Here is a 15,546-nt window from a genome sequence, read left to right on the forward strand (position 1 = left end):
ATGGACTGAATATGTGTGTCCTCCCCAAATTCCTAGGTTGAAATCCTCTGATGTGATGGTAGCAAGAAGTGGGCCTTTGGAAGGTCCTAGTGAATGGGACTAACGCCCTTATAGAAGGGATCCCAGAGAGCTCTCCTACTCTCTCTCCACCGTGAGATGCAATGAGGTTACAGAGAGAATTCAGCAGAGCAGGGCCCTCGCTGGACCTGACCATGCTGCCTATGACCATGCTGCCTAACGTCTGGCTTCCAGCCTCCAGAGACAGGAGAAAGAAATTTGTATTTATAAGTCACCCAGCTATGGCACTGTGCCACAGCAGCCTGAGCAGACCGTGACGACGTGAGGAACTACTGTGCCCTTACCTGTGTGTAAGCTACTCGAAGGCAAAGGTGGTCATGTGTGTTGGTAAGTGAATAACTACACGAACACTACTCGTTGTGAAAGTCTCCGGTGGATCCCACTCTCCAGGCAGGTGAAAACTCCCAGACAGCACACGAGTGCTGCACACTCTGCTCTCTAGCTCAGCATTCTCAGCTCACCTGCAGCCGCCTCACGGTCACCTGAGCCCAGGTACCCTGGCCTGCTCCTGTTCCCCGGCTGCACCCTGTACTCTCAGGTCAGATGTCTTTCTTTATGCTCATTCCTCGGCCTGCAGCTCCCCTGTCCATCCATCCCACAGTCCATCCGGAAACTCTACTGATCAGATAAGGCTCAGCTCCAATGCCACCTCCTCCCTGTCACTTGGCATGCTCTTGCTCCACCCATCTCACCCCATGTCCTGCTCCTCAACACAACATGTTGTTCCACTGACTGCACTTTTCTGGTGCTACCTGCTAACCTACATAATTATAATGCTGAAAGTTATTTACATAGATGTCTGTTTCCCAACGCACTTGACCTTGGGCCTCTCAACCTTGGTTTGACACATAGGAGATTCAGTTACTATTAGTATAAATAAACCTATTAGTATAAATAAACCGAACCAAACACACTAAATGCTTTTGAATGGTCCAGAGCCCATCAGATACAGACATACATTCAGATGGTCCAACTTTTCCCATAAAACAGGGAAGATGAATATTCTGTGTTAAATTATATTGAAATTCACACATTCACATTAAAATAACTCATGAAGATGAGGTCAACCTAGGAAATAGTAAAGTAAGGGTAATAAAAAAATCATTTGGCAGCAAAAAAAGCCTGTCAGGAGTGTGAAGGAGCTCTGTAAACTAAATCACTGCATAAGCCCTTTTTATCATTATTTACAAAGATGTTACAGGTTGACCATCCCAAATATGGAAATCTGAAATGCTCCGAAATCCCCAACACTCCAAAATCTAAAACTTTTTGAACATCATGTCACTGATTAAAAAGATTCAAATTTTGGCTCATGCCTATATTTCTAGAACTCTGAAGGCTGAGGCAGAAGAATCCCAAGTTCAAGGCCAGCCTCAGCAACTCAGCAACTTGGCCCTGAACAACGTAGCAAAGCCCTGTCTCAAAATAAGAAATATAAAAGGCCTGGGGATGTGAGGATGTGGCTCAGTAGTTAAGCACCCCTAGATTCAATCCCTGGTGCAAAAAAAAAAAAGAAAAAAAGAAAGAAAAAAACTTAAAATTTTAAATCATTTCTGATTTCAGATGTTTTTGATTCAGGGTCCTCAACCATTAAGGTCTATTTAAATATTCAAAATCTGAAAAACTCCAAAATTGGAAACACTTCTATCCTAAGCTTTTGGGGTAAGGAATACTCAACGGGTACTATACAAAGAGATTTTTTTCCTGCCATGGATTCATCCCAAACCCTTTAAGACAGTCAGTAAAGCAAATAGCTAAGGAAACTCTCCCCTCAAGAGCAGCAGGAGGAACAGAATGGACTAGGCCTCCATCCCTCCAGTACCCATCCCCCTCTCAGCCAGTTGATGAGCCCAAGGCAGAAGCACAAGACAGATTCGAAAGGCAGATTCTTCCAGGCCCAGGTCAAATGCAGCCACTAATGCTGGCCACTTGTCCTTTGACTCCCACAGAAGTTAGCCACAGGCTTGAACCTGGCTTGGAGGTAAAGCATGTTCAAGTCAACCATCCCAATAGGCCCTCGGTTGTCAAGGACGGGGCCAGGAGCTGACTCCTAATACAACAGGGTGAAGCATTCAAGCCCCAGCCTGACCTGAAAAATCTAAGGAATCCAGGAGTGGCACGGAAAACACGTATTCTGGAGACAGACTAATCCAAGTTCAAATCCCAGCCCTGGCAAGGTCATCTGTGGTGTGAGAAGTTGGCAGAGTGATTATTTTAGGAAAGAGGGGTGTGGCAGAGACTGGGCCATGAGCAATGATCCTGTTCCCTTCTTGACCTGCCTGGAGGTTACAGGTATTTGCTCACTTTGTGAAAATCTGTCAAACTCCACTTATCTGCCTCTCCAAGCTTTCAGTTCCACATCTCAGAAAAATAAAGAAGAAAATATGTATATACATATAGATCCCAAAGAGTTGTTTTAGAAGGAATATATTTGAAACAAAGAGATACAATGTTCAATACTATGTTGATGCATAGTTTTTGTACTTAAAATAATGAAATGTCATATGTTTTCAAAGGAGCTTGTCCTGGGATGTGGCACAGAGTAGGGACAGAGAGTAGCACTGTTGTGGCACAGTGCCTCTGTCCCAGGGGATACAGACCACATTCTGCTCTACTTGGCCCACACGGTGGCTTGGGAAGGAGACAGACCTGGCTCCTTTAAGAACTCTCTAAACAAAATCCTGAGTAGTATCAATGCAGAAAAGGGTCAGTTCTAAATGGCAGCAAATGCCAATTCTCTCCTCTTCCCAGCCACTGGACAGAGCTCTGTGACTCAGGGAAGAGAAAGGAGAAGACACCAAGAATCACTCAGTCAGGGTCCTGCAGAGAACTGGTGTCCAAAGTCCCCCAGACTCCACATTTCACAGGTGGGAAATCTCACGGGCAGAGATGCTGTGTGACCTGACTTCCTAACTCACTCCAGGGCCCTTCCCTGAATCGATAGGAAACAACTTCAGAATCTTTTTTGTTTTTTAATTGACACCAAGTCCACCCACTGGGAACTGGGAACTACCTTCCCACACGGGCAACCGCCCAAGCAAAGGGAAAGGGAAGGGCTTCTTGGGGCGTCTTTCCTTGTTACTCTGAAGGCAGAGCCTTCACCCACTGCAAGAGGCCTGGGGAGAGAGTCACCCCTGGCTACAAACCACTCCTCTTTCAAGGACAGAGTGTTCCCTTCCGAGCCCCTGGAATCGTGGAAACCTGGGCTGGCTGTGGGATGAGTGTGCCTGTGAGTCCTTGACCCCCTGAAACAGGGACCGTACCCCGCCAGCCTTACGTGAGTGTCGGGAAAGCTGTTAACTCCAATGGGGAGGGAGTTGGAAACACGCAATACAGATCCGGCATCACTATTAATCATATGATTGCCCTCGCAATTTTGTTTAGGAAAAAAAAAGAAATTTCACACACACCCCACCATCCTTTAAAAAAAAATTTATGAGCATTTCATCATATGAAGTATTTCCAACACCCACTCTTTCCAAATTAGAAAACAAATTTCCTGTTTCCCTTCTGGAAGGAATGACACTAACTTCTCAAGAAGGCCGTTAAAAAGAGAGATGAGGATTCAAATGTCAGAGCTCCCTCGGACACTAAGCAGAATGAAGGTAAAGCTGAAAAGTAGGCAAAAACATCTTCCTCTGAAAACCAGAAATCTACTACAAGTAGCTACAAAATTATACACTACAAGGATAGATTTTAATGCTTTTAAAAAGAAAAAAGGTTGTGCTGATAGTCTTATTAATCGGAGTTCACCGAAGCTGAGGAAAGACACGTACTTTTTAGAGACGCCATCAGAAAAGAAGCCACTAAAGGGTAAGTGACTTTTAAAAGCACTGCAGTCCCTCTTCCCATAGTCCTTATCGAGCCCTGGCTTGTGCCAGGTGCTATTCTAAGTTTTGAGGATACAACAGTGAATGAGAGAAAAGCCTTGGTTTTCACAGAACTTACATTCCAGTGTCCCCCAAAAGGCAGTCAGCACTGAGTTTCCAGGAAGACCATGGGAAAGAGACCTTGCAAAACAGAAATCCCCACTCACTGACTATCCAAGCACAGAGCCTTCAAGTAGAATAAATTACTTCTGTACTTTGAAATAAAAAAAAAAAAAAAAACATATACCATAGCAAAACCCTTTCTTTTTAAGCACACAGCTTGACGAGTTTTGGGTGTACACCCAGAAAACCATCACCAAATCAAAGATGGCGGGACCTGCCTTTTCTGACCCCTTCTTTGTCTCCCTGCAGCACGCCTCCCTAGCCACAACCTCTGATCTTCTGTTACTAGAGATTAGTCTGCATTTTCTGGAATTGATCTGCGAGGCTTCCTTCATTCAGCCTATTTAACTCCAGATGCGTCCATGTTGTTGCGTCCATCCAGAGCTCACTCCTCTTCATTGCTGGGTAGTACTGAACCAAGACAACTAACTTACTTCCAGTTTGGGACTGTCACAAACTGAGCTGCCTAAGCCTGATGTGCTCTTTCACGCAAGGCCCAATGTGCATCCCACCTTCTTCACAGAGCCTTCCCTGAAGACCCCCACCCCTCCCTCAGACATCCTAGAGGAGCTAAGACACACCACGGTGGGAAACCGGGAACTTATGACTTTGTACATTTCAAAGATCACACGAGAAACCTACCTTGTGTTGCTCAGCCCCAGGGTCTTACCTGTGTATACTGGATACACTTGCGGTGACCATGATTCCATAACACATTAACACCAGCACAAAAAGATGTACGGAGTACCTTTAAGACATGAGGGAGGGAGACACTGATCATATTTCATATTAACACACCCTCTGGCTACTCAGCCTCCCCCCACCCTGCCAAAAGGCAATGATCAGTAAGAGAAAATACATAAGTACATTTGTTCTGAGTAATGGAAGATACTACATCTTGAAATGACACGGGTCATGGCACAATTTGCCAGTTACAGCCCGTAATGTCACAAATCCATAAATGGACTGCTTATATTTTTTCACGTCCATATATGATGCAGAGTCCAGAGAGATGAGGTTTTTCCTTCAGGACATTATTTATTTATTTTAAAGTACTAGGATCAAAACCAGGTTTTCCAGACACCGAGACTTTCGCCTGGTGGCTGATTCAGATTATCTGTCCTGCTCCAAATGTTCATTGAAGGATTTGGAGTGGTCCTCCAGACCTTGAACAGATGCACAGATTTCCTTAAGATACACTTCTAGAAATGTTGGTCCCTAAAATTTCAAAGAAGTGCCCCTCCCTGGGCATTGCCAGGCATACCCAGTGAAGGCCAATCTGCCAGTTCTCACAGGTCTTGCTCTGTCCGTTAGAGGATGGCTCAACCTCCCCAGGCCTGCTTTGAAGCCACTGTTCTAACCCCAGAGCAGGACTTACACCAGGGGCTCCAGAGTGGTGACAGAAACCCACCAGGGTCGTCGAAGGCTGGGAAAGGCTCCCAGCGGGGCAAAAAGTAAACTTTCCAGCTTCCACGGACACGGCCCAAGGGGGCTGCGGAAGCCTGATTTTAAGAAAAAAAATCATTGTTCTGACTTCCAATGGGTGGTCAGCTTATTGGTTCTAGTTCTTTCTGTCTTTAATATAGTAAATGGGGATTCCTGCAGCATCCCCATTATTTTACAATAAAGAATTTGCAATGCTTTACAATGATGCAAACCTTTTTTCAATCCTCATTTCACAGCACGCTCTTTTACAACCCTGTCCTTTTCTTGGTGCACCACCAAGAACATCACCTCAAAACACCCAAAGGACAACCATTAGCCTTTCTGAGGCGCATACTCACCAGCCAAAGCAAAAGATGACAAAGTAAGTGCCCAAAATGGTGGCGAAGGCATGCCGGACGGCGGAGCTGCTCTTAGCAGGATGCAGGTAGAGGCGAAACCAGAGAGCGGCGAGCAGGGCGAAGAGCTGGCAGGCCACGAAGTTCACCTGGGGAGAAGGGGGCCGTCACGGTCTTGCCCCCGGGGATCCGCCCTGGCTGTCTTTCAGGGGCTGCATCAAGATGCATCCCAGACTGGGCTTTGGGTTTCCCTCAGTGGAGGTTTGGAGGAGGAATGAGAGACAAAAGGTAACTGCCTTCATGGGGACACGCCACAGCTTCTCCTCCAGGCCCACAGGTGACCAGGCTGCTTCCCCCCTAGGGCACAGGGTCCTAGTGTACAAGGCACCCGTGAGGTCTCCTCCCAGCCCCAGCAGGACCAGGAGGGGAAGGAGGTGTTCTTCAGAGATGCCGAGCTGGGCGAGAGTGTTCCCTTGTTTGGTACCTAAGAAACCAGTGTTCTCCGAAGTGGTCATCAGGTGTTTATGACTTTAATCCTCTCATTTTAAATTAGTAAGAGCATTCCTTAAGGTCAAGATGAGACACTAAATCACCCCCCAAAAGAGACACAGACCTGCGTGAAACCTCCAGAGTCACCCGTAGCCAATTTTGCAAGGTAGTTACAAATTTCCTTGGAAAAGTCACAGTGGTCTCTCTCTCAAGAACATTTTCACATAGGGGCTGGGTGGAGCTCACTGGTAGCGGGAGCACCCAGCATGGGCAAGCCCTGGGTTCCACCCCCAGGAACTAACACATACACATGCACACTTTACCTAAGGGGAAATTTAAAACGAGTCACTGAAATGCAGGAGAGATTTTTTTCTTTTTTTTAAGAGCAAGCAAACGTGCATCTTCATAGCATAAATTCATACAAATCAAACAGGGAGTGACTTAACCATTAATGAAAACCAGAAAAGTAATTGAAATTCTCCAATGTAGGCAGGATGAAAACTTCACTACTAATTCATTTTAGAAGGCAATTAATCAAAAAATATTGAAAATATGAATAAATGCTCAAATTTTCCATCAGGGGATTTTTATGCTCTAATAAACTGCAGCCGTTAATAAGTCATTAGGGTTGCACAAGGGGGTAAGGCTGGAGGAACACTTGAGCCCACTTTGTTTTTCCAATAAAAAGCAACAATACTTTGGACCCTTAGAAAATACTGCCTTCAAAGAAATTTTCATTATTAAAAATGAACTATTTTCCTCCCTAGTTGGAGATTAGACCCCACCATTGTCCCCAAAAACCTGTGCTCACCGCAGCTCACCTTCACTTTTCACCTTAAAAGACACGAGTGACGTATGAGTCTGTCATGCAACATTTGGCCACATCTTTTGTGTAGGCTAAATTAACACCACACACACACACACACACACACACACACACACACACACACACAGAGGAAGAAATAAATGGTCAACTTTGCAAGGTAAAAAACGAGAAAGAATCAACAACTGGAAAGTCAAAAGGTTAGGATGCTCTGAGATGACCCATCATATTCTCTCATTCTCTCTGCCCAGGGACCTGCGCAGAGCCACCATGAACGTATTTACTCAAGAGACCAACTGTGGAGAAATCTGCTCCAGCGTTTTGGTTTGGCCAATAACTACTGAGCATCTGCACATAAGGAATGTCACAGGGAACAGACCAGTGGTTCTCGAGAGTGTGGACACCAGGCCAGCAGCCCTGACCTCATCTGGAAACCTGCTGGCAATGCACACTCTCTGCCTCCCGATGCCCACGGAGGGAGACACTTCCTGGTGGAACCTAGGAGTGGGTGTTCTAACAGATCTCCAGCACCCTCGAGTTTAGGCACCACCGGGATACAAGAGAAAGAAAGCCTGTTCCCTGCCCACAAGGAGCTCAGGTAAAAAGAAGACAACCTAAAAATAATCGTGGTACCGTCGGAACTGAAAAAGATTTTTTGCTTGACCAAACTTTCATCAAGCTCCTGAATCTTCTCCAAGCTCCATCTGTGCACTTCCTTATTAGATCAGTTTCAGTATGAACCCTGCTAAGAACCCCTCCATCCTCCAATCAGACATGGTTCCCCAGCTGTTGAGCCATCCCACTAATCCCCAAGGAGAAGCTGCAGCGCAGGCTGGCTGGAGTGCGGGTGCAATCTGGGGCCATGGCCCCCTGGAGCCCACCATGCCAGGGCAGGCCTGAGGCACAGAGAGCCAGGGCCGAGGCAAGAGAAGATGCACCAACCTGTCACAATGCGGCAGCCAGGCAGGGCCCACGTGGGCCATGCAGATGCACCACAGCTTGGAACGCTGAGCATCCTGGATCTCACAACCTCAGTCTCTTACTTCCTCCAGGTGCCCAGGTGGGCTGGAACTCAAGCAGCAAGCACCGGCCACAGCCAGTGGGGACGCCTGTTCCCCTAGTGCCACCGCAGCAGTCCAAACAGTGCTGCAGCCCCAAACCCAGAGCATCCATGATCCCATGACCTCAACCTCCCACTTCCTGCTGAGCAGCAAGAAAGCAGCTGTGGGGCAGGAATGGAACTTCAGACTCAGGGTTAGCCAAAGGCATTAGCACTTTTCCAAACCCCGATTATCCTAAACTTGGAACCACAGCATTGATCCGAGGGCTCTATAAACCCCTGACTACCACACTGGAGTGCTAGCCCTTATGGGGCCCCCTCTTGTCCCTTAAGAGCTCTGTTTCTGTTTGTCACACTTGAATAAACCCTACTCCTTCCACTCTTGCCTTCCCGTGTCCCTGAATTTCAGTCTCCAGATTTGTGAGATCTGAAAGAACCGGGAAGGGTGTCGCCAGGGAGCTGCTGAGGTCTGTGGCAACACTGGAGGGCACAGCCGCTGACCAGAGCTGGGCACGCCACTCAGAGGTAGGGAGGAGACTCTCACTCTGCCAGCTGCAACCGAGCAGGTGTCCCCTGCTGGGCCTAACTGCTGACACTAAAATGGGCTCTCTCCACCGCAGAGGCCTGCAGTTTACACAGGCCCCACCTGCCCACAGAAGCGGAGAATCAAGTTTCACCTCAAATTCCGGTTTCATGGTCACCCTCAAAGTGCCTGGCACTTTCTATTAAATTATTCTATAGCTACAACATTTTGCCCAGAATAAATCCAGTAAGCGGTTACCTCTGTTGAGCAGGTGACATTGCTGTCCCCGCCATTCAGACTTGCCTCGTACCCAGTCTGTCTCCCACCCAGCGTTTACACAGCAGCCCGAGTTCCCAGCATCCTTCTGTTGTAGGGAGAAGCAACGCAGCCCAGGACCGTCCGTTTCTGGGGTTTTGCTCCTTAGTGGAATTTTATAAACCTAAAGCAAAGACAAATCTAAAGGTCAAAGCAGTTTGCAAAATGAAAATTGGGAAAGATAATTTTCTCCTTTGAATTCTAAAAGCTTATCTTCATGAATCAAAAGCAAAGGTGAAGAAAATAACAGATTTTCTAACAATTAAAAAAAGGAAGAAAAACTCTGAATGATGGAAAGGCTGGTTTTCTGCACAAAAGGAGATGGAGAGTTTGGTGAACAAGTTCAAGGAGGGATGTCCCCAGTTTGAGGGCGGACAGAACTGGCACTTGGATACGGACAGCAGGGGTGACAACAGGGAGCTACGACCACAGAAATCGGCGGAATCCCTAGGGAGGACTGGAGGCCTGGGGGGGCCACCCCCGTAGAAGAGACGGTTGCCTGGCTTCCGGAAGAAGAGAGGAGGCATCCTCAGAGAAGCGCTCTTCCAGGAGGTTGAGGAGGTGTCAAATGCAGCCCCTGGACCCTGGGTATGGACAGCGGGGGCCAGGTGAGACCTCTTGGACCTGAAAAGTTCTTGGGGTTGAACTGAGAACTGGGGTATCCAAACCAAATGTGCAAAAGCTCATGTTTGAAAGCACAGTCCTCAATCCAGCAAGGTTTGGTGCGGGGCTTTTAGGCACTGATTGGATCATGGGGCTCCTGCCTCATCAGTAGATTAATCCATTTAAGGATTAATAGATTGATCCACTGAGAGCTGACTGGACTACTGGCACGGGGGACCTGGTTGGATGCAGCAGGCCCTGGAGGCATGTCCTGGGATGGTTTATCTTCCCTTCTCTCTGCTCCCAGGATGCTGTGAGCTGAGCAGCCTTCCTTCGCCATGCCCCTGCACCATGGAGCTCCGCCTTAACTCAGGTCCAAAGAAATGGAGCTGGCTGACCATGCACTCACGCCTCTGAAGCCATAAACCAAAATAAACGTTTTCTCCTCTAAGTTATTCTTGTCAGGCGTTTTGGTCGTGGCAACAAAAAGCTGACTTACATAAGAACAGTATGAACTGACCCCCGGGAGCCATGGAAGGCACTTGAGGCAGCGGCAGAGGCAGCAACAAGAGAGCAAGACTGAGACCACAAGGACAGCTTCACTGAGCAGAGGCCAGCAAGGACCAGGGGCCAGCCCAGATGCCACTGGAAGGCCAGGATGGTCTATGACTCCCTCAGAGCTCAGATCTTTACCAATAAAGACATGGACAGCTCCTTCGGTTAACCAAGGTTACGCTAAGGTGAATCGCCCATTAGCAATGAAACTTGAGTGCTACCTTGACTTCAGTGGGGAGAGATCTTAAAAGTTACGCTCTGGAGCATATCTGTATGAATTTCAGACCTACTATTATTAACATAACTTGAAAGGTGCACAAAAAGTTCTGCACAAATATACTGACTTGAGCATTATTTGCAGTAGCAAAAACAAGGAAACTAAAAGTGCTGTAGAGTTTGCTATCAGCCAAAACCTTCGATTGACTCTTGGAAATTTATTCATGAGATGAAAAGCTAAATGCCCCCAAAATGACGGGGTATCATTTATAGGACAAAACTAAGTAAAAGCAACCTAAATAGAGGACACTAGAGGGATAGTGGTCAATGTAAATCCCTCCGTGGGATAGCATGCCATCAATTAAAATCACACTCGTAATAAAATGAAAGAGATTCTCCTATAACTAATAAACAGCAGAATATCCAGCGGTATGTATACTTACAACCATGTAAAACAATCCACCACAACATATGGAAAAGAACAGAGAGGACATGTAAAATTGAACACAGCTGTCATACCAGGGTGACCAGGATCTAGGCCTTTGTTTTGTAAATCTTTTGTGCAATTTTGAATTGTAAAATTCCCTGTAAAATTTTATACACACACACACACACATACACACTCACACACACACACACAAATTGGGGTTCTCCAAAAAAGGCTATGACTAGAATCCAAGTCTATCTTATACACACACACACACACAAAAAAAATCCTTATTTGATTCTTACTCTGTCTATCCTCTGGGTTGTTATTTATTAGCACCTACTACAAAGGAAGTTTAGGAAGGAGTTAGCCAGAAATGGAAGAAATCAACCTATTTTAAAATAATAATAAGTGTCATCTTGAAGAAAAACACACTTCTTATAGTCAGCAAAATGTCCAGAGCAACATTGTGGGTGGCCAGAGAATGAGAAAGTATGCACCATGATAGTCTTTAATAACCCTTCACATTTAAAAGAAACATGTGCAAAGTTTTCACTTTCCTGTGGCTCCGCTGCCCCTGGAGCAGAAAAGAAAGGGGCACTTTCATTGGTGATAGCCAACAATATGCTGGCGACAATGAGGGCATTGTGGGGCCCTTCTGCATCGAGAAACAGTGGAGCACAGCTGTTTCCATCAGATTCCTAAACAAAGCGAGGCTGGCATAGCTCAGATTCAGCAAGAGCTCAATTTCCACAGCTCTTGCAAGATTTCAAAGTTGCTGCAAGGAAATAAAACACATGCCCAAGTGTTTGACTTTTTATTTCACCACCACTGTGAAACTGTGCTGCAGTTTTCCAGTGTGAGTCTTAAATCTTTCTACCCTCTCATGTAGTCTGAAAGGCATGATGTGGGGGCTTCTGATCAGGGCCATTGTGGCTTCTAACAACAACAAAATAAAACAGAAACAAATAAAAATCAAGAAACAAACCTTGTCTGGAGCTTAAAAAAAAAAAAAAAAAAAAAAAATTATCTTCCCCCTAATGCACAGATGCAAACATGCTATTTTTAACAAATACCAAAACTTAACTTTCCGCTCCCTCCCATAGGGGTTTACCAGTGGATCACCAATAGGGTGCAGACCACGGTCCTGGCATGGAATGTCCTTCTCAGCAACACTGCTTTACCGCTCCAAGACCAAGTCAGCTGATGAAGCAATTCCTTATTCAAAGGCAAGCTGCCGTTATGAGAGGGGAGGGGAGCGGGGATAGTAGGGGATAGGAAAGTCAGCAGAATACAACAGTCACTAATATGGTATTATGTAAACATTGTGAATGTGTAACTGATGTGATTCTGCAATCTGTATTTGGGGTAAAAATGGAAATGCATAATTCACTTGAATCAAATGTATGAAAGATGAAAAAAATAAAAGGCAAGCTGCCACCAACAGTACTCTTTTACCTTGCCCTTACGAATAAATGTGGCTGGGGGAGGAGCACTAAAGACCCTATACTTTCTGTCCAACAGGACAAAAAGTATACCAAACTCTCCAACTACTGGGCACTTTCAAAGAGACCCTTGTCGTACTTTCATTGTCAACTCCTTCTAACATTTTTAAATCTGTAAAGAGCCCACCCTTTCCCCACACTTGTGGAGAAGCAAACATTCTTTAAGGTGGATCATCAACGTACATAATCTACAGCCAAATTTTCAACGTACTTTTAAAAAAATACCTTTATTTCTTATTTATATGTGGTGCTGAGAATTGAACCAGTGCCTCTCACATGCTAGGCAAGTGCTCTGCCCCTGAGCCACCAGCCCAGCCCCTCAATGGACATTTTGTCTCATCATAACCATGAAGGTCCTTTGCGGAGTGTGCTCCACGTGTGGGGCTCAGGGTAAGGCTTGTGAGAAGCTCCTGCTGCACCCAGGGGGACATGGGTCACGGGTGGTAATGGCTGCCGTCAGTCCGGGCGTGGTAGCGACGGGATAACCCGGCCAGAGGTCTTACTCCTGTGCTGCCTCCCCCACTCCCAGCCTCTCCGGGCAGCACCTCCACTCGGAGGATGTCCTGGTTGTCTGCAGGAGCTGTCTAGGGCTGCCATCACAAAGCACCCCAGATTAAGTGGCCCCAACACAGAAATGCCCTCCCTCTCAGTGCTCGGGACTGGAAGTCTGAGAGCACGGTGACAGCAGGGTTGGTTCTGCTGGGGTCGCCCTCCTTGGCTTGAAGATGGCTGTCTTTCCCCGTGGCCTCCCGGGCCTGCCTCTCCTCCTCTACAAGGTTGGACTACAGCCCACCCTCATGACCTCATTTAAATTGAATCACCTCTTCAAAGACCCTCCATCTCCAAATATAGCCACGTTCCAAGGTCCTGGGAGTTAGGACTTCAACATGTGAAATCAGCCCGTAACACGGACCAATAAAAATCCTCTGCTCAAACACATGAAATGAAACAGACTTCACTGTCCTCGCTCCTACAGGTGGAAAGCCAGCAGGACCCAAACCACAGGGGCCCGCGTTAGCCTCTGCACAGGCGGCACAGGGGCCCGAGGCGCCAAGCACACAGCTGCCCAGGGGGCCCGTGGCTGCCCAGGGGGCCCGTGGCTGCCCCTGCCTGCTGCTCCCACACCATCCAAACACCTTAGCCTACTCAAGGTTAGTCCTGCACAGAACGTCCCTTGCCCTCTGGCCTTTGTTCCAAAGTGTTCAAGCAGGGAAAATGTGCAATTGTTGAGACATACTGTGTACAGGAGCTCAACAACCCTCTGCTGTGACTCCGAACGCCCCCCGTCTCTCTATTAGTTCAGTTAATCAACCCTCGATGTACTGCTGGGGAAGCCAAGGAACAGCCCTCAAAGCGCTCCTCCTCGGGCCAGTTCCCGTAGTCAAAGTTGAGTCGCGTATTGTCTGTATGTGACCGCCTCCTGAGGTCCCTCTTGTACAGGAGGAGATCCGGAGCAACCCTACTGGGTCAAAGTCCTTTCTGACCACGGACTCTCCCTCTCTGGAGTCTGTATGCTCACAGGCCACACCATCACCAGTCCACAGTGAGCCACCCAGACCCCCTGGAACAAGAAAATCCCTCTTAATCCTCAGAGAAACAATCCTCACCTACTTGGTCAGAGTTCAGATTGCCTCATTCTGCAAATATCACACCACGTTCAGTAGTTGAGACTCAGAATGAAAACTCTAAAAACTGACTCAAGTGGAAATAAGGGGGGGAAATCATGCTGTCTGTTTAGCCACAGCAAGGGAACACCCAGAAATACATAGGTGAAATCTTCTTAGGATCCCCCGCAGCATGCCTCCCACCCAGACATCATGTCCTGAGACCCCTGGTCCAGTAGGCAGAGAAGGCGGAACAGAACCGGAACCATGCAGAAGCCCTGAGACACCCATGCACAAACTAGCTGTCAGTTACCACCTCTGGGGAGAAAATCTCCCTTAGAGTCAGTTTTACTGTTGGTGAATATAAAGTCATCTTCTTCCTCCCCCTCCCCCTCCCCCTCCTCCTCCTTTCCATCATTGGGCCCAGGGTTTACAGTACTAACTACAGGCCAGGAATTGGCCTAAGGCCTCTGCCTGTATACCTCCTTTCACGTTCCAATGCTGAGGTCTTGGAGGCACCCATTTTATTAATAAGGAAATTAAGTCATGAGAGTAAGAAATTTACCCCCAAGGGCTAGGGGTGTAGCTCAGTGGTAAAGTGCTTGCCTTGCGCGCATGAAGCCCTGGGTTCGGTCCCCAGCACCACATAAAAATAAACAAATAAAAATAAAGATATTGTGTCCATCTACAACTAAAAAAAATTCAAAAAAAAAAAAAGAAAAGAAATTTTCCCCAAAATCACACGCCTCATCAGCGGCTACCGTGGAATTTACTCTGGGAGTCTGGTTCCCAAGTCTACCTGCTCAGCCACGACATGAGGGTTGAACTCAGCCTCCTGCCTAATTCCAACATCTCCTTTTCCAAATGAAGAAAAACTGGAGTCCTGGATTCTAAGTGACTTGGCCTGGGTCAGACAGCCCCTGAGCCCCAGGATTGGGACTGCATCGCACGCGCCCCATGTGTTAGTCAGCTTTCTGTTACTGCGACAAATCCTGGAGATGAACAGGGTAAAGGAGGAGCAGCTTCTCTGGCTGAGGGTCACGGAGCTCCACAGTCGCTTGGGCATGCTGCCCCGGGCCTGTGGCAGCACAGCTCACCACGGCAGGAGCAGGCGCTAGAGGAGAACTGCTCACCTCATGACAGCCAGGGAGGGGCTGGTCCCCGTGTCCCCTTCAACATCACACCCCCAGTGACCTAACTTCCTCCCACAGGCCTACCTCCTAGAGGTTCCACCACCTCCCAATGGCACCATCAGCTGAGGACCGGCCTTTCACAGGGCACTGTTGGGGGACATTCTAGAACCAAAGTACAGCATCCTGACTCAGGCCTAGCACGCCCCCCTGAGGCTCTCCACCCCTGGACACGGGGTGGAAACAAAACAGGATGCAGGGGCCAAGGGGCCCATGGAGGAATAAGGGCCCCGGTGAAGAACCCTGGCCCCCAGAAGGAGTGAGGAGTCCACACTCTGGAGGGAACACCACTGGCTGAGGAAGCAGAATGTCTGGGCACGACTCTGCGATCTTGACTGGAGCCTGGGCACGTCAGTTTTACACACAGACAGAGACCACAGGCAAC

General features: G+C 47.6%; 1 protein-coding gene across 2 annotated transcripts in view; it reads right to left on the reverse strand.

The window, feature by feature from the left end:
- Positions 1-15,546, reverse strand: part of Mboat1 (membrane bound glycerophospholipid O-acyltransferase 1) — a 98,735-nt gene that overhangs the window by 43,027 nt on the left and 40,162 nt on the right. For both annotated transcript variants that reach the window (XM_076857920.1, XM_076857917.1), the window contains exons 2-3: positions 5,855-6,000; positions 4,741-4,818 (exon numbers count right to left, since the gene is read on the reverse strand). In XM_076857920.1, coding sequence (XP_076714035.1) covers positions 4,741-4,818; positions 5,855-6,000 — 224 coding nt within the window. The remainder of the gene's footprint in view (positions 1-4,740; positions 4,819-5,854; positions 6,001-15,546) is intronic.

This window comes from Callospermophilus lateralis, chromosome 6 (genome assembly GCF_048772815.1).
Source record: "Callospermophilus lateralis isolate mCalLat2 chromosome 6, mCalLat2.hap1, whole genome shotgun sequence".
Taxonomy (NCBI): domain Eukaryota; kingdom Metazoa; phylum Chordata; class Mammalia; order Rodentia; family Sciuridae; genus Callospermophilus; species Callospermophilus lateralis.